The 16,262-nt window shown below is 43.2% G+C and overlaps 1 protein-coding gene across 1 annotated transcript; it reads left to right on the forward strand.

Moving 5' to 3' along the window:
- Positions 1-1,634: 1,634 nt before the first annotated feature.
- ZP1 (zona pellucida glycoprotein 1) lies at positions 1,635-15,382 on the forward strand. The gene is made up of 12 exons (XM_032212464.1): positions 1,635-1,821; positions 3,691-3,812; positions 4,581-8,724; positions 9,529-9,672; positions 10,476-10,660; positions 10,764-10,861; positions 11,562-11,689; positions 11,780-11,969; positions 12,271-12,421; positions 13,009-13,093; positions 14,543-14,659; positions 15,261-15,382. The coding sequence occupies exons 1-12, from the start codon at positions 1,635-1,637 to the stop codon at positions 15,380-15,382; spliced, it is 5,673 nt and encodes a 1,890-aa protein (XP_032068355.1).
- The last annotated feature ends 880 nt before the right edge of the window (positions 15,383-16,262 follow it).

A 16,262-nucleotide genomic window follows, 5' to 3' on the forward strand; every position in this document is an offset into this window, starting at 1 on the left:
GTGTAACTCTCTCATGCTGTGAATCTGTGTCTTTTTTATTACACTTGAAAATCTCCTCCAGAGAAGGTGATAATTTTTCATTTTTCAACATTAATTTTTTGCTCATCTTCTCCAAAGTTTGGGTCCTCTGTTCTTTAAGAACTTTAGAAACTCTGGTAGTAATTATGACTGTGTTTATTAGCATTTAGGCTTTTAGTCACATGTCTTTGGACCATCTAGTTTTTTGCAGCCAAAATCATGACTGGAACAAATATCAAACATAATAAATGGAAAGATTGCAATCATTTACCTCAGTGGTGTTTTATTGGTATAGACCAGAGGTGGGTTGCTGCTGATTTAGCCCAGTTTGGCTAAACCGGTAGCAGAATTCAAGCCTGGGTCGCACAACCAGCAGCAACCCAGGCCTGCCACGCCCCTGAACCAGTTCTCTCGCTGTTGCTTGGCTGCCGCCATGTTGGATTTTAGTGACTGCATGTGCGCAGTTCACTATAAATTGTTCTGTGCATGGAACAATTTACATTAAGAGCGTGTGCACCCATTACACATGGATTGCAAGCCAGCAGTAACACTGGCAGCAACCCACCCCTGGTATAGAAGTGGTTACAGTCAGAATAAAATTAACTTTAACATTAAAATTAATGCACCTTAGTATAAGGCAGAGAAAAACAATATAAATGAGAAAGTAAGTAATGTGGCGATATGCCCAAATGGTACAGATTATAAAATCCATGAATATAATGGGAAGAATACAATAAACAATGTCCTACCAGTCAGAAAATAGAGGCTGAAACACTTTTTTCATTTCCAAGGTAGTAATGTTTTCATCTGAAACCTAAAACTTCCTAATCAAGACTAAATTAGTGTCAAGAGGAAGAAAAAGAGAAAGCTATGGGTGGCAAGAAGCATGGTGTGGAGTACTTTGAAATTGTACATTATAATATTGCGGGCTGCTATTTAATTTCTTAAAAAAACCTATATACACCATAAAAATAATTAAACCTGCACCCTTCCTAACAAATTTGTGGTAGATCTAGTTTCCCTGCAGAGTGTATTTTTTCTTCAACAGCTGCACTGCATAATAAGATGAAATTCAACTGGAGAAGCTATTCCAATCTTATCTTGCTAAATTTCTGTGCACTAAAAACTTCAAAGAAAATGAAAGCATGCAGTCTCAGAAAAGGGGGCAGCATAAGAAAAACAATGTAAAAAACTGAGACAGAACATCTGCTACTAAATTCTATACAAAACTTAGTTTAGATAGCCCTATTGAAGTTAGTGGAACTGGCTTCCAAATTAATATATGTGGGATTGCCTTATTCTCTATTCAGCAATAATGCCTAAAGTGAATTATTTTTACAGCCCAGTTCAAGAAAGGGTGAGAGAAAAAAGTGGCAGGGGAAGTGCTTGTGGGACGAATACTATGAATGTTTCTCTTTGGTTGAGTCTTGTTCTTTTGACCCTGTCCCTTATTTGGCCTAACAGATCCCCAGGTGCAGACAATGCTGGGTGAATTTTCATTTCAGCCAATCAACCTCCCCCCTTGCTCTTTTATAATTCCAGTCCTCCCGCACTTCTGTTTTTACCAGCAGTAGCAGCTCGCTGGTGCAGCATTGGTTTATTTGGCCGCTACAACCATGGAGTTGGGTTGTAGTGGCTCTCTAGGTTTAGTATTCCTAGTGATTCTGGGGTTATGTCATGGGCAAGCAGACTTCTGGAAAGCTGGCACAGAAGCCATCCAGTATCACTATAACTGTGAAGATGATGGTTTCCAGTTGCTTGTGTACCGCAATCAAGTCCAGGAGGTCCGCTTTAAAGTTGTGGGTAAGGACAATCGTCTGTTTTCCTGCAAAATACTAAATTAGAGTTGTAACATTTCTTGTAACAAGAGGACACTTGGGGCTGTAAGGGACTTTATGCTTAGTACACATAGTAATCCTTTTTAAGGTGGGTATGGTGGCTACTCCTATATTTAGTATTACTGAGCAAAAGGAAGTTAGACAAGTTTCTCCCTGTGAGTGAAGAGTTGACATCAAGTTGATTCGGAATATCTAATTGCCATTTCTACAACTTAAAATAGATGTAGGCTTTCCTAGCAAGTTCTGCTGGCATTCTAGGAGGAAAAGACATGTTGATTTAAAGAAGCCAGCAATCAGAAGGAGCCTGGCAAAACTTTTTCCAACTAACCAACTTTATTAAAAGGAATCACCTCTGAGGGGCAAATAACATGGGTTTTGTTATTTGTTATCTAACATAGTTAGTTTGTATTTTAATCTGATTTATATTCTTTCTTTTAAAGTAATGTTCAAGATTTATTAGCTTTTAACACTCCTAAACTGATAAAGAAGCTGGAAACTAGTTCCATGATAAGAAAAGTTTGTTAGTATTGGGATCTGGCTTATCTCTTGTGAACCCTAAACAACCTTTCTCACAATTTATTCCCCTTCAGACCTCATTTTAATAAACATGTATGCTATTATCCTGTTCAATCAACTTTCCTCTATCAGACTTCTTTGTTATGGGATGCAAGCTAAAGATCAGGGTTCCCTCTTTGAATGAGGAATCCCTTTTGTCTGAATATTCTGATAAATTGTAATAAAATGATCTTCCTGTCTTGGTTTATCTCATTGGAAAACATGCACACCGAGGCACAAGCCTGAAAAAGCCATATTTGGCCATCATCTCTCATATTTTATTCCAGTTGTTTATTGGTCAGAGTCACCCAGAGAGTATTGTGGTTTGGAGAATTTAAACCCACATTGTCCTGGGTCTCAGAGGACATGCTAATTGCCCTACAATTAGTAAATTTGTAGGGCAATTAGCATGCAATTATAGTGAAAAGAGCAAGGGGAAAACAAGCTATAGGCAATCCATGGTTCACAAGCAGCTTCCTCCTAATATAAATTTGGCTAGATAATCTGGAGTGAAATATTTAATAGGGACAGGAAATCTTACAAAGAAATTAGAGCATTAGGAAAGATTAGCAATTTCTAGGAGTTTAAGAAATAATTCCTCAATCCCTGGGGAGTAAAATTGGAGGTTTAGAAATGCAAAACCAGGAAAGCTATTCACAAACCTTGGCTTTTTAAATGAAGCTGCTTGCTATAACTTGCTAAAGTTTCTGTAATTTTGTTCTTGATATAATTTAATCTAGCGTCCAATTCTTGTAGAATTTGTTTTCAGATAAACTCCTATAGGAATGTCAGATCAGAGACTATGTCTTGATTCACATATTGTAAGCTTGGGTTATCTAAATGAGGTTTATCAAATAAACTAATTGGTTGGTTCCTACAATGAACTATAATATGATTTACAAATCCTCATGGCTGGGACTAATTTATGACTAATTTATGACTATTATAGCCTCCTTTTTGTGGGAGGTAACTTCAACTTCCAGAATTCTCCAGCCAGTATGGTTCTTGGAGAGAATTCTGAAAATTGCAGTCCAAAGTTTAACGGTACTGTAGAGGAAGCTCAAAGAATTCATGCAATTTGTAACATATACAAATTATAGAAATTAAATTATTTAATCTGCTTCTAGCCTTTATATCTCTTCAGTAATTGTGGGGTGTTATGAAGACCATGTAAGTAATCCAAACAACACATATTTGCAGAGCCTATTAATGCTATTGCCTTTGGCATCTATTTGGATAAATAGCCTTTGATAGTTAATGCATTAATTTTTGTCAACAGATGAATTTGGGAAAGTCGTTGACGTTTCCAATTGTCCCTTCTGTCGTCACTTGATTATATCAGATAATAGGACAGTTACCTTCTCTGCTGGCTATGGTAGTCGCTGCGGTATAATAAAGAAGGTGAGACTTTGCTAGAAAATACTGGGTGTGGGGAGGGGAGCTGTAGACATATGTATTGTATTTCTGAATTTCTACTTAGAAGAGTTTTTACCAAACTTTCCCCATCAGATATTTTTGGCTTAAATTTGCATGAACCAAAACAATGTTGGCTAGAAATTAGGAGAATGGCCACCCCAAACCTCAGCAAGGCCCCAAGCTGGGAAAGGCAGAAATATAATTTATGTAGACACCTGGGTCTCCATTTCCTCCCCAGAAAATTCAAGGACAATGCAAAAACTGCAGGGAATGATTTTTGAAGCCCAGAAGCTACAGTTGCTACCACACTAATCAGAATGGACTAATCTGCAGGATTTGAGTCCATTCTAAGAAACTAATCAGACAACCCCCTCCCTAATTAACATCAAGATAAAGTGAAGGAAGCAAATTCTTTTACTGCAGTATTGTGTTTTTAGCTCTATATAGAAGTAATTTCTCAGTCTGCCCTACCCTATAGGGTTTAAGCTTGGGTTATCTAAATGAGGCTCCCTTTATTCACATATTACAAATAGGAACAAGGTATGTTAAAATAGAATATAATAGAAGGGAAATTCCATAGTTTCAAACTACTGTGATTTGGAAATCCTAAACCTAACACATGGGAGACATCCTTGTCAATTTTACTGTTAAAAACATTTTCTGAAGCATAGCAATATACACACACATGCACCCACATACATAGCCAGTGTATAAAAGCTTATACTGTAACATTTTGGATTAATGTTTTTCTAGGATGGAAAACTTCACATGAAAGTTCATTTAGAGCAACTAACAAGGAATGGAAGAGTAGCTGCTCATGACATCAACATGATCTGCCCGAAGCCACAGGAGCATTTCACAACCCCAATGTGGCCTCAGCCTGGTCTTGTGCACCCTATCCAGCCAGGACAGATTCCCCCAGGAGAGTCTCAACCCGGCCTAGTGCCCCCCATCCATCCAGGACAGATTCGGCCAGGAGAGTCCCAGCCTGGCCTAATGAGCCCCGTCCAGCCAGAACAGGTGCGCCCAGGAGAGTTTCTGCCCAGCCTAGTGCACCCCATCCAGCCCGGACAAGTACGCCCAGGAGAATCTCTGCCCGGTCTTGTGCGCCCCATCCAGCCAGGACAGGTGCGACCAGGAGAATCTCACACTGGCCGAGTGCACCCCATCCAGCCAGAACAGGTGCGCCCAAGAGAATCTCTGCCCGGCCTAGTGCGGCCCATCCAGCCAGGACAGGTTTGCCCAGGAGAATCTCTATTCGGCCTAGTGTGCCCCATCCAGCCAGAACAGGTGCGCCCAGGAGAATCTCACACTGGCCTATTGCGCCCCATCCAGCCAGGTCAAATTCGCCCAGGAGGATCTCTGCCCGGTCTAGTGCGCCCCATCCAGCCAGGACAGGTTCGCCCAGGAGAATCTCTGCCCGGCCTAGTGCGGCCCATCCAGCCAGGACAGGTTCACCCAGGAGAATCTCTGCCCGGTCTTGTGCGCCCCATCCAGCCAGGACAGGTGCGCCCAGGAGAATCTCACACCGGCCTAGTACAGCCCATCCAGCCAGGACAGGTTTGCCCAGGAGAATCTCTGCCCGGCCTAGTGTGCCCCATCCAGCCAGAACAGGTGCGCCCAGGAGAATCTCTGCCCAGCCTAGTGCGCCCCATCCAGCCAGGACCGGTGCGCCCAGGAGAATCTCTGCCCGGTCTAGTGCGCCCCATCCATCCAGGACAGGTTCGCCCAGGAGAATCTCTGCCCGGCCTAGTGCGCCCCATCCAGCCAGAACAGGTGCGTCCAGGAGAAACTCTGCCCGGCCTAGTGCGCCCTATCCAGCCAGAACAGGTGCGTCCAGGACAATCTCTGCCCGGCCTTGTGCGCCCCATCCAGCCAGGACAGGTGCGACCAGGAGAATCTCACACTGGCCTAGTGCAGCCCATCCAGCCAGGACAGGTTCACCCAGGAGAATCTCTGCCCGGCCTAGTGCACCCCATCCAGCCAGAACAGGTGCGACCAGGAGAAACTCTGCCCGGCCTTGTGCGCCCCATCCAGCCAGGACAGGTGCGTCCAGGACAGTCTCTGCCCGGCTTAGTGCAGCCCATGCAGCCAGAACAGGTGCGCCCAGGAGAAACTCTGCCCGGCCTAGTGCGCCCCATCCAGCCAGGACAGGTGCGTCCAGGACAATCTCTGCCTGGTCTTGTGCGCCCCATTCAGCCAGGACAGGTTCGCCCAGTAGAGTCCGAGACCGGCCTAGTGCGCCCCATCCAGCCAGAACAGGTGCGTCCAGGACAATCTCTGCCTGGTCTAGTGCGCCCCATCCTGCCAGAACAGGTGCGCCCAGGAGAATCTCTGCCCGGCCTAGTGCGCCCCATCCAGCCAGGACAGGTGCGTCCAGGACAATCTCTGCCCGGCCTTGTGCACCCCATCCAGCCAGGACAGGTGCGACCAGGAGAATCTCACACTGGCCTAGTGCAGCCCATCCAGCCAGAACAGGTGCGTCCAGGAGAATCTCTGCCTGGTCTTGTGCGCCCCATCCAGCCAGGACAGGTTCGCCCAGTAGAGTCCGAGACCGGCCTAGTGCGCCCCATCCAGCCAGGACAGGTTCGCCCAGGAGAATCTCTGCCCGGCCTAGTGCGCCCCATCCAGCCAGGACAGGTGCGCCCAGGAGAATCTCTACCTGGCCTAGTGCGCCCCATCCAGCCAGGACAGGTGCGACCAGGAGAATCTCACACGGGCCTAGTGCGCCCCATCCAGCCAGGACAGGTGCGTCCAGGACAATCTCTGCCTGGTCTTGTGCGCCCCATCCAGCCAGGACAGGTTCGTCCAGGAGAATCTCACACCGGCCTAGTGCGCCCCACCCAGCCAGAACAGGGGCGCCCAGAAGAATCTCTGCCCGGCCTAGTGCGCCCCATCCAGCCAGGACAAGTTCGCCCAGTAGAGTCTGAGACCGGCCTAGTGCGCCCCATCCAGCCAGGACAGGTGCGACCAGGGGAATCTCACACTGGCCTAGTGCGCCCCATCCAGCCAGGACAGGTGCGTCCAGGACAATCTCTGCCTGGTCTTGTGCGCCCCATCCAGCCAGGACAGGTTCGCCCAGTAGAGTCCGAGACCGGCCTAGTGCGCCCCATCCAGCCAGGACAGGTTCGCCCAGGAGAATCTCTGCCCGGCCTAGTGCGCCCCATCCAGCCAGGACAGGTGCGTCCAGGAGAATCTCTGCTCGGCCTAGTGCGCCCCATCCAGCCAGGACAGGTGCGACCAGGAGAATCTCACACGGGCCTAGTGCGCCCCATCCAGCCAGGACAGGTTCGTCCAGGAGAATCTCACACCGGCCTAGTGCGCCCCATCCAGCCAGGACAGGTTCGTCCAGGAGAATCTCACACCGGCCTAGTGCGCCCCATCCAGCCAGAACAGGTGCGCCCAGGAGAATCTCACACCGGCCTTGTGCGCCCCATCCAGCCAGGACAGGTGCGTCCAGGACAATCTCTGCCCGGTCTTGTGCACCCCATCCAGCCAGGACAGGTTCGCCCAGTAGAGTCCGAGACCGGCCTAGTGCGCCCCATCCAGCCAGAACAGGTGCGTCCAGGAGAATCTCACACCAGCCTAGTGCGCCCAGGAGAATCTCACACGGGCCTAGTGCGCCCCATCCAGCCAGGACAGGTTCGTCCAGGAGAATCTCACACCGGCCTAGTGCGCCCCATCCAGCCAGGACAGGTTCGTCCAGGAGAATCTCACACCGGCCTAGTGCGCCCCATCCAGCCAGAACAGGTGCGTCCAGGAGAATCTCACACCGGCCTTGTGCGCCCCATCCAGCCAGGACAGGTGCGTCCAGGAGAATCTCTGCCCGGCCTAGTGCACCCCATCCAGCCAGGACAGGTGCGACCAGGAGAATCTCACACGGGCCTAGTGCGCCCCATCCAGCCAGAACAGGTGCGCCCAGGAGAATCTCACACCGGCCTTGTGCGCCCCATCCAGCCAGGACAGGTGCGTCCAGGAGAATCTCTGCCCGGCCTAGTGCACCCCATCCAGCCAGAACAGGTGCGCCCAGGAGAAACTCTGCCCGGCCTAGTGCGCCCCATCCAGCCAGGACAAGTTCGCCCAGTAGAGTCTGAGACCGGCCTAGTGCGCCCCATCCAGCCAGGACAGGTTCGCCCAGGAGAATCTCACACTGGCCTAGTGTGGCCCATCCAGCCAGAACAGGTGCGCCCAGGAGAAACTCTGCCCGGCCTAGTGCGCCCCATCCATCCAGGACAGGTGCGTCCAGGACAATCTCTGCCTGGTCTTGTGCGCCCCATCCAGCCAGGACAGGTTCGCCCAGTAGAGTCCGAGACCGGCCTAGTGCGCCCCATCCAGCCAGGACAGGTTCGCCCAGGAGAATCTCACACTGGCCTAGTGTGGCCCATCCAGCCAGAACAGGTGCGCCCAGGAGAAACTCTGCCCGGCCTAGTGCGCCCCATCCATCCAGGACAGGTGCGTCCAGGACAATCTCTGCCCGGTCTTGTGCGCCCCATCCAGCCAGGACAGGTTCGCCCAGTAGAGTCCGAGACCGGCCTAGTGCGCCCCATCCAGCCAGAACAGGTGCGTCCAGGAGAATCTCTGACCGGCCTAGTGCACCCCATCCAGCCTGGGCAGGTGCGCCCAGGAGAATCTCAAACCAGCCTAGTACGCCCTATCCAGCCAGGACAGGTTCACCCAGGAGAGTCTCAGCCTGGCCTAGTGCGCCCCATCCAGCCAGGACAGATTCACCCCAGAGAGTCCCAGCCTGGCTTGGTGCGTCCAGGGCAGTTTCAGCCAGGCCTGGTGTATCCAGGTGAATCCCAACCTGGCCAACTTCTTCCACTTCAGCCAGACCATGTTCGTCCAGGGGAGTCTTTTCCTGAGCATGTGTATTCAATGGTCATCCAGTCTCGTGTAGGTATGTAGATTTTCTTTTTACTTAAATGTTTGTTATTGCCAGTTTCATACATGTGCAATATGTTGCATATACTATCACTCAATAAAAGTAACTTTGGTTTTTGGGTTTATGTTTTTAATTTATGAATGTGCAGATCTTATAGAGTAACAATTATTGCTCTATATTGCTTTTCTAGTTTTGTTTTTCTTATTTATATACTATTAAATCCTGCGTGTCTGTAACCTTTAAGTGGGTGAAACATTACCTCATAGGCCAAAATATTTTTTACCAAATTACCTCAAATGGGCTAACTTGTAGAATGCATCCAAAATCTGGGACCCATGACACCTGTGGAATTGAAACCGGGCAAGTTTTATAAAGCATTTTATGACATAAAAAGTATCATAAAAGATATTTTATGGCGTAATACATAACGTCATGAAACATTTCATATGTCAACTCCTGATGTTTGACTGCTATACAGTTCAACGGGGGCTACTTTCGATGGGGATACATTAAGAACTCTTGATGTCCATTGGAAGCTTTGCTATTTTTGAACGCATTGAGGAATCTAGTAAGGAAATATCTCTGGAATGAGCTAACAGGTCACAGGTGATGTCTAGTTTTCATGTTTAGGTCCAGAACCCTTCCAGTTTTCAGCTTCTTGTGTATTTCTGCCCTTCTCTCTTTGTTACTTGAATCATAAGAGTTTGTGATGCTAATTTCATACCAGACAAAAACATTACGGTTTATTATGATACATACATCTAGTCATTAAGGGCTAATTTTCTATTTTCTAAACAATGTAATTTCTTTTACTTCCAGGTCGCCCTCTAACTCAGCAACAATGCCAGGTTTCTTCTGGGAGAATACCCTGTGCAGATGTACAAGGACCAACAGCTTGTCATCAAACAGGATGCTGTTATGATGCTAGGGATCAGGTGACTCCATGCTACTATGGCAACACAGGTAAAAAGTAAAAAAAAAACTTAATGCTGTGCCTAGGGTCCAGCCACTGCTATACTTTGAAAGTGAAATGTCTTGTTTGCTCACAGCCAATAACTAGGAACACTGCTGAGACAGGTTTTTTTTCTCCATATCAACATTCTTCACAGCATTTTATCAAATCAAATTATTTTCCTAAAAAGACAGTTTATATGCAATATCATATCTTGTGCAAGTTTCAGTTTCAAGGTTTTTCCATATTGTATAGGATGTTTTGTTATATATTTTTATCTTACCTTTTTTCCATATACAACTCAAAGTGGCAGACTTACTCATACTCCTTTCTCCTATCACAACAACAACAGCTCTGTAAGGTGAGTTGGGCTGTGAGTGGCTCATCCAATGTTATCCAGCTGGTTTTTCATGCCTAAAGCAGGACTAGAATTCACTATCTTCTGTTTCTAGACCAGCACCTTAACTACTGCATCAAACTGTAGTGGAACACTAAGCTGTTCATTGGGACAACTTTACAAATTATCAACCAGCATGGTCAATAACTCTAGAAATTATTCACTGGGACTTTTGCAGATTACACATTGATTCATATTGGTGAAGCTTATTCTAGATACATTTCATTTTTAATTTGAGAAGCATCAAAGCTTCTGTGAGAAGGCAGCTGAGCAATAAATTTCCTGCTCCAAGTCTGATGAAACTGAGTGAGAGAACTATCACTTCTGCTTTTTGATGAAATAAACTAACACACACACACCCACTCCGAGAGTTCTTGATCTGTCTGGCTTTTAACCTCTGCACTTTGTGTCTTGCAGTCACTGTTCAGTGCCTTCGAGATGGCTACTTCATTTTGGTAATCTCCAGGGATATGTTGGATTATCCGATCATCCTGGAGAGTGTCAGACTCTCCTATGCCCAAGCAAGTTGCAGTCCAGTCAGAAAAACAGAATCTTTCCTGGTCTTCCGCTTTCCTCTCACACAGTGTGGCACAACTGTTCAGGTGAGGGTGCTGTCTAGGCAAGTGCTAATCTATCTGGAATTTGAAGGATCTTTGATTTAATTACTAGACCATCTAAAAATGTCTGTGTTTCTTGTCCTTCTAGGTGACTGGTGGCAAATTGATATACGAAAACCAGCTCGTTTCTGGCCTCGACATCCTAAAAGGGCGAGATGGCTCTATTACACGAGATAGTACCTTCATGTATGTTGAATTTGCCATGTACCGATGAGATAGTTCTCCATTTAGTGTTAAGATATGGATATGTTTAGTCTTCTAAATTAAGTTTTACAGATTTGATCTTGGTCTTCTTTAGAGCTTTTGATTTATGTAGCTACTGTGTTTTCCCCAAAATAAGACAGGGTCTTATTTTCTTTTGACCTCCGAAATAAGTACTTTATTTTCGAGGAGATTCTATTATTTTTGAGGTGCAGGAGGTGGCGAGTGTGGTCACTTCATGGCTGCTGCTGTGTTGCAATATTTTCAGGGAAGGGCTTATTTTAGCACAAGCACTGAAAAGCCTGATTGGGCTTATTATCCAGGGAGGTCTTATTTTGCGGGAAACAGGGTATTTTTTCAGACTATTGATCAAGTTATCTGATTAGAATGGGAATGAAAGTCCAATTATAGAAGATTCCCCACTTTTGGCATAGATTGGTTGGGCATCATTTATAAACTAAGGTCCATCTTCCATAGCTCTTCTTTTCAAAGTATCCAACAGTTAAGCGCAGCTTGATTCACATTTGTTTAGACTGCCATAAATAATCATGTTATAACAGAGGTTTGTTAACTCAAAACCTTAGAAAAGGATACTGTAGCTATCTACTAAAACTAAGATTAATTTTGAACATTCTAGTCAAAGCAAATGATTTACAGGAAAGTTTCTTCTATCTTACATGTGTAGGCTTCATGCTCGTTGTATCTACAATGCTACTGATTTCCTGCCACTTCAAGTTGAAGTGTTCTCACCTCCCAGTCCAGCTCCAATTTTCCAAGTAGGACCTCTCCGGCTTGAGCTGCGCATTGCCACAGGTACATGTGCCTTAATGTCTGATATCAACACTGCTGTGCATCTCCTTGCCTTGAAAAACCATATAATCATATTTTGCCTCTTGTCCTCAGATTCAAGTTATACCTCATACTACTCAAATTTACAATATCCTATTGTGAAGATCCTGAGAGAGCCTGTGCATGTAGAGATTCGCATCCTACAGAGACTGGACCCATCCCTGATTCTGGTTCTCCATGATTGCTGGGCTACTCCAAGTTCAAATCCCCTTGAGCAATTACAGTGGCCAATTCTAGTAGATGGGTAAGTAAATAAAAAAGAAAAATGCTAATTCTCATAGCACTGGGTGGTTTCAATGAGAATGTTTTACTCACTTTATTTAAAAGAAGTTTATATGGCCATCCAATTTAACCAATGTGACTCTTGGTGGCTTACAGAAAATTCTGTAAAATCTGGTTAAACCAATTAATAATGATGAAATAATAAAGTGTAGATCCAAATGGAAATGAAACCATCACACAATTGGGCCTTCAACACATCATGATCCCAAGGCTTGGAGAAAGAGCCACATCTTGACAACTTTTCTAATGTGTCTTTTTCCCAGGTGCCCATTTGAAGGAGACAACTACAGAACCGAGCTGGTGCCCATGGGACCTGCTACATCAGAGCTTTCCTTTCCTAACCACTACCAGCGTTTCATCATTTACACGTTCACATTTGTGGATTCTGCCCCTCAAATGATGCTAGATGGTTCTGTAAGAAGATAAGCAAAATAATTATTTTTTATATTCAGTTTTTCCAATCAAATTAACTTCTAAGAGAGTAGGGGACAATGTGCAAAGTATGCTACTTGAATGTAAAGGGGGAAATATAGTAACTACTTTTCCTAAGAAAATGGTGTGGTCGGGTTTTTAATTCTAGTACAGATCACACATGTTGCTAAGGAGCAGGTCTGAAATAAATGTCTGGAGGGCATTAACCTGGATTTTTAATGGGCACTTTGGGGCGAGACAAATACATTTATTTGTACTCATCTTTTATTACAAATATGTTTAAGAAATGTTGTTTCCTGAATACTTGTACCTAATAAACTGCTTATGGAAGCAGTGCATATCTTATATCTAAAGAGAGATGGACAAAATATACAATACCTTAACTTTTAGGGCGCTGTCCATTACTTACTTCTTTGGGTCCTTTTTTAGCAAAGCATTAATGAGTACATATTTTGGAGATATATCTTAATAGAAGTTATAATTTTGTTGGAATTGAAATTAACTAAAATTAGATCTGGCAAGATTGAGACTGGTCTACTCTTAACAGACTCATGTTCTGTCTTTTCTAGGTGCACCTCTTCTGCAGCGTATCTGTTTGCCATCCCTCCGATCATGATTCCTGCAGAGTTGCATGTCAAATGCCAGTGGCTTCAAGTAAGTTAGAATGCTTCAAAGCCACAGCTTTAAAGGACTCTCTCCCTCTACTTAGGTGTTCATGAGGCACCTAATATATAAAAATAGTTAATATCAATATATCTTGGAATGCATGAAGAAATCAAACATGATCTAGTTTAAGGAAGAATTTTTAAAAATCATTTTCAATAGTTTAGTATTGCCCATAAATCTGACTAGCTCACTGCTTACCCATAAAGTCAAAAATTTGTATGAGCAAGGAAGACCATAAGAAGCAATTGTCCTTTTTTCTATTCTGCCTTGATCAAACCCCACTTGGAATACTGTGTTCACCTGTGGACATTGCAGTATAAAATAGACATTGATACATTGGAGCAAGTTCATAGGATGACTATAAGGTAGTAAGGGGATTGACAAACCCAGTCTCATGAGAAATAGAGGAGGGTATGTTTTGCCTGCAGAAGAGAAGACTGAGGAGAGAAATGGTATCAGTTTTCAGATATACACTGGAGGAAATAGACTTGTTCTCTTTCACCCCAGAGGCAGAGGGCAGTGCAAGAATCAGATGGACATAGATTCAGGTGGTTAAATGTTAAGAAGAATTTGCTGATGGTGTTCATGATGTGATATATCATTCTTTACTTGAGATTTTCAAATAGAAGATACATAGTCACATGTCCAAAATATTTTAGCAGTTCCTCCATTGAAGGAGGAGTTGGACTAGATAAAATTTTAAGGGCTCTTCCAACATTGATTAGGAGCCGTTTAAGTTAAAAAGCACTGGTTCTGAAAATAGTTCTGGAGGAACTCTACTTGTTTCTCTCCATTCCACATATTACTAATTACTTTGTTTTGTTTTGCCTGTTAGCAAAATGTAAAAGAACAAAGCCTTTGACCTCATTGCCACTAAATTGTGTTTTCATTACCAGTTTTGCCAAAGGCGCTTAGAAAATCCAAATATTGAACATGAGCAAGGTTATTTTCATTCACTTGGAGATTCTTTAAAAAAAATGAAATATTGGTAAAGCGGTATTTAGCTTTGTAAAATCCGTGCAGATTTTTTCTTTAGTAGGGCCTTATGCCTCTGTGTGCCTCAATTCTTTTGAATAGGGTTTTCACAGCTTTCCTGATATTAGGCTTATTAATTAATAATTTCCTGATTCTCCCATGGATTCATTTTTAAAAAAATATTTGTATATGGTTAATTGATTATGTAAATAATTTAAAAAATATTTACATCCCACCTTTATTATTTTTTATTGTTAATAACTCAAGGCAGCAAACATACCTAATGCCCATTCCTCTTCTTTTCCCCATAACAACTCTATGAGGTGGATTGAACTGAGGGAGTGGTGTTTTGAACTTTTCTGTATATTTTTTTTAACTTTCCCCTTTTGTAGTTAAATGGAAATATATTGCAACTGTATATTTCTATGTATCTTATTGGAGATCTTGTCTTCAATGTCTTAGGAGGCCGTCGGTTTTTGAAGGAGGCGAATGAGACAGAATCCATGGACTTAATAAGCACTTATGGAGCTGTAATTTTTCAAGAGAATATTCATGAGAAACAAGTTGAGTGGAAGAGTGGTAAGTATGTACAATAACGAAGAGCCAGAAATTACAATACTGTAAGTATACCCAAGTTAGAGTTTTAAGAGAAATATGAAGTATGTTAAATATAAACATACTTCATATTTCTCTTAAAACTCTAACTTGGGTTACTACATTCCTGTATAAAGTGAATGCTTGGTATGCATAGTGATTTAAATAGGAATATTTATAAGTGGATTAGTAAATGGGCACCAGCTGACAATTATTGCCTTTAATATTCCAGAATCTACTGACAGTCCTGCAGACGTTACATTATTATTACAGAAAAATTCAAGCTGTAAACATCGCCTTCCCCTCATTCTTTTTACCCCAAGCTGGGGTAATGCTGATAGAATTTACTAATACTTTGGATCTCAAGCCACTGTATATTCTATAATAGAATATGTTATGTAAAGATGAAACAAGGGAGCTTTCATAAGAAATGTGGACATCATTATATTTTATTTAGTGTCATGTGTGGCCCCTACAGAATAATCATAATCTAGCAAGAAAAATGTTTTTCAATAGCTTGGCCAAGTGACAACTGCTTTATGAGATGACAATAAATGAATTATAAAAGGTTTTCTCTTATCCACAGATGTGAACTCCAGTGAAGACTTCACTCTGGTGCTTTTGGTGGTACTACCTATCATTGGGATTATCCTATTTATTGCTGTGCTAGTGCTCTGGAAGAAAAGAAGCAGGATGACTAAATTCTAAATTTGTTATACAAAAAATATGTAAATAAAGCTATCCCCAATAGCTTATAGTCTCTTGATATTTCAATTCTTTGTTGACTAGATAGAAAATCTGCCATTAAGTGATTACTTCCAGTAATAATTCAATTCTTACATAGATGTTAGATATCTTCACATTTCTACTACTATGAATGCAAGAAACCTATTTTTATACCAAAATTCATGCTTTGTTCCTTTTTTATCATATGGATCCTCTTTTAAAAACTATGCCCTTACACAAATACTGCATGTACAAATAGACATATAGTCTCTTGTTTCAAACAGATTCCTGTGTGAGGTCCTCTTAGCTTATTGCTAGTGCCTCAATATTACTTAAAGAGGAGGGATGAAATTAAAAGCACCAGCTATATTAAATGAAGCACACAAGAGAGATTCTAGAAAACGTTTCTAGGAATTATTAAGGAGTTTTTGAGAAAGACAGAGTGAGTTATTGCTGGAAATAACTCATGTGAATTAATGAATTGCAGATTTGTAAACATGGCCCTGAGACAATTTGCACAGATGCAACAATGGGAGGAGGGGAGCAGCATATATTTAGGAGGAAAAATGTCCCGTAGTAAAGTAATTCTTGCTTTCCCCCATTTTCCAACTCACCCTTTTCAAAACCTCATCTGAACTTCATCACCAGAAATGGATGGAAAAAATCAGTTTGTCCTATCTTTGCTGCCATTGATGTTGCATGGGGATACTTAACATTTATTTGGAACTTGCTTCAGCTCCAATTACTATATTCATAACTTGCAGCAGAGATGGGCCTTAATTGTTGGAAACCCCCTTTGTCTACACCATTACATTTTTGTTTTCTGATACAAGAGCCAAAAACATCAATGCAAAAATATAGA

This window comes from Thamnophis elegans, chromosome 1 (assembly GCF_009769535.1).
Source record: "Thamnophis elegans isolate rThaEle1 chromosome 1, rThaEle1.pri, whole genome shotgun sequence".
Lineage (NCBI taxonomy): Eukaryota > Metazoa > Chordata > Lepidosauria > Squamata > Colubridae > Thamnophis > Thamnophis elegans.

Excerpts from the sequence above, each read along its gene's own strand:
- ZP1 (XM_032212464.1), top strand. The coding sequence starts at position 1,635 with ATGGAGTTGGGTTGTAGTGGCTCTCTAGGTTTAGTATTCCTAGTGATT. Across the intron at positions 1,822-3,690 it reads GGTCCGCTTTAAAGTTGTGG|ATGAATTTGGGAAAGTCGTT; the intron begins GTAAGGACAATC and ends TTTTGTCAACAG. Across the intron at positions 13,094-14,542 it reads TCAAATGCCAGTGGCTTCAA|GAGGCCGTCGGTTTTTGAAG; the intron begins GTAAGTTAGAAT and ends TCAATGTCTTAG.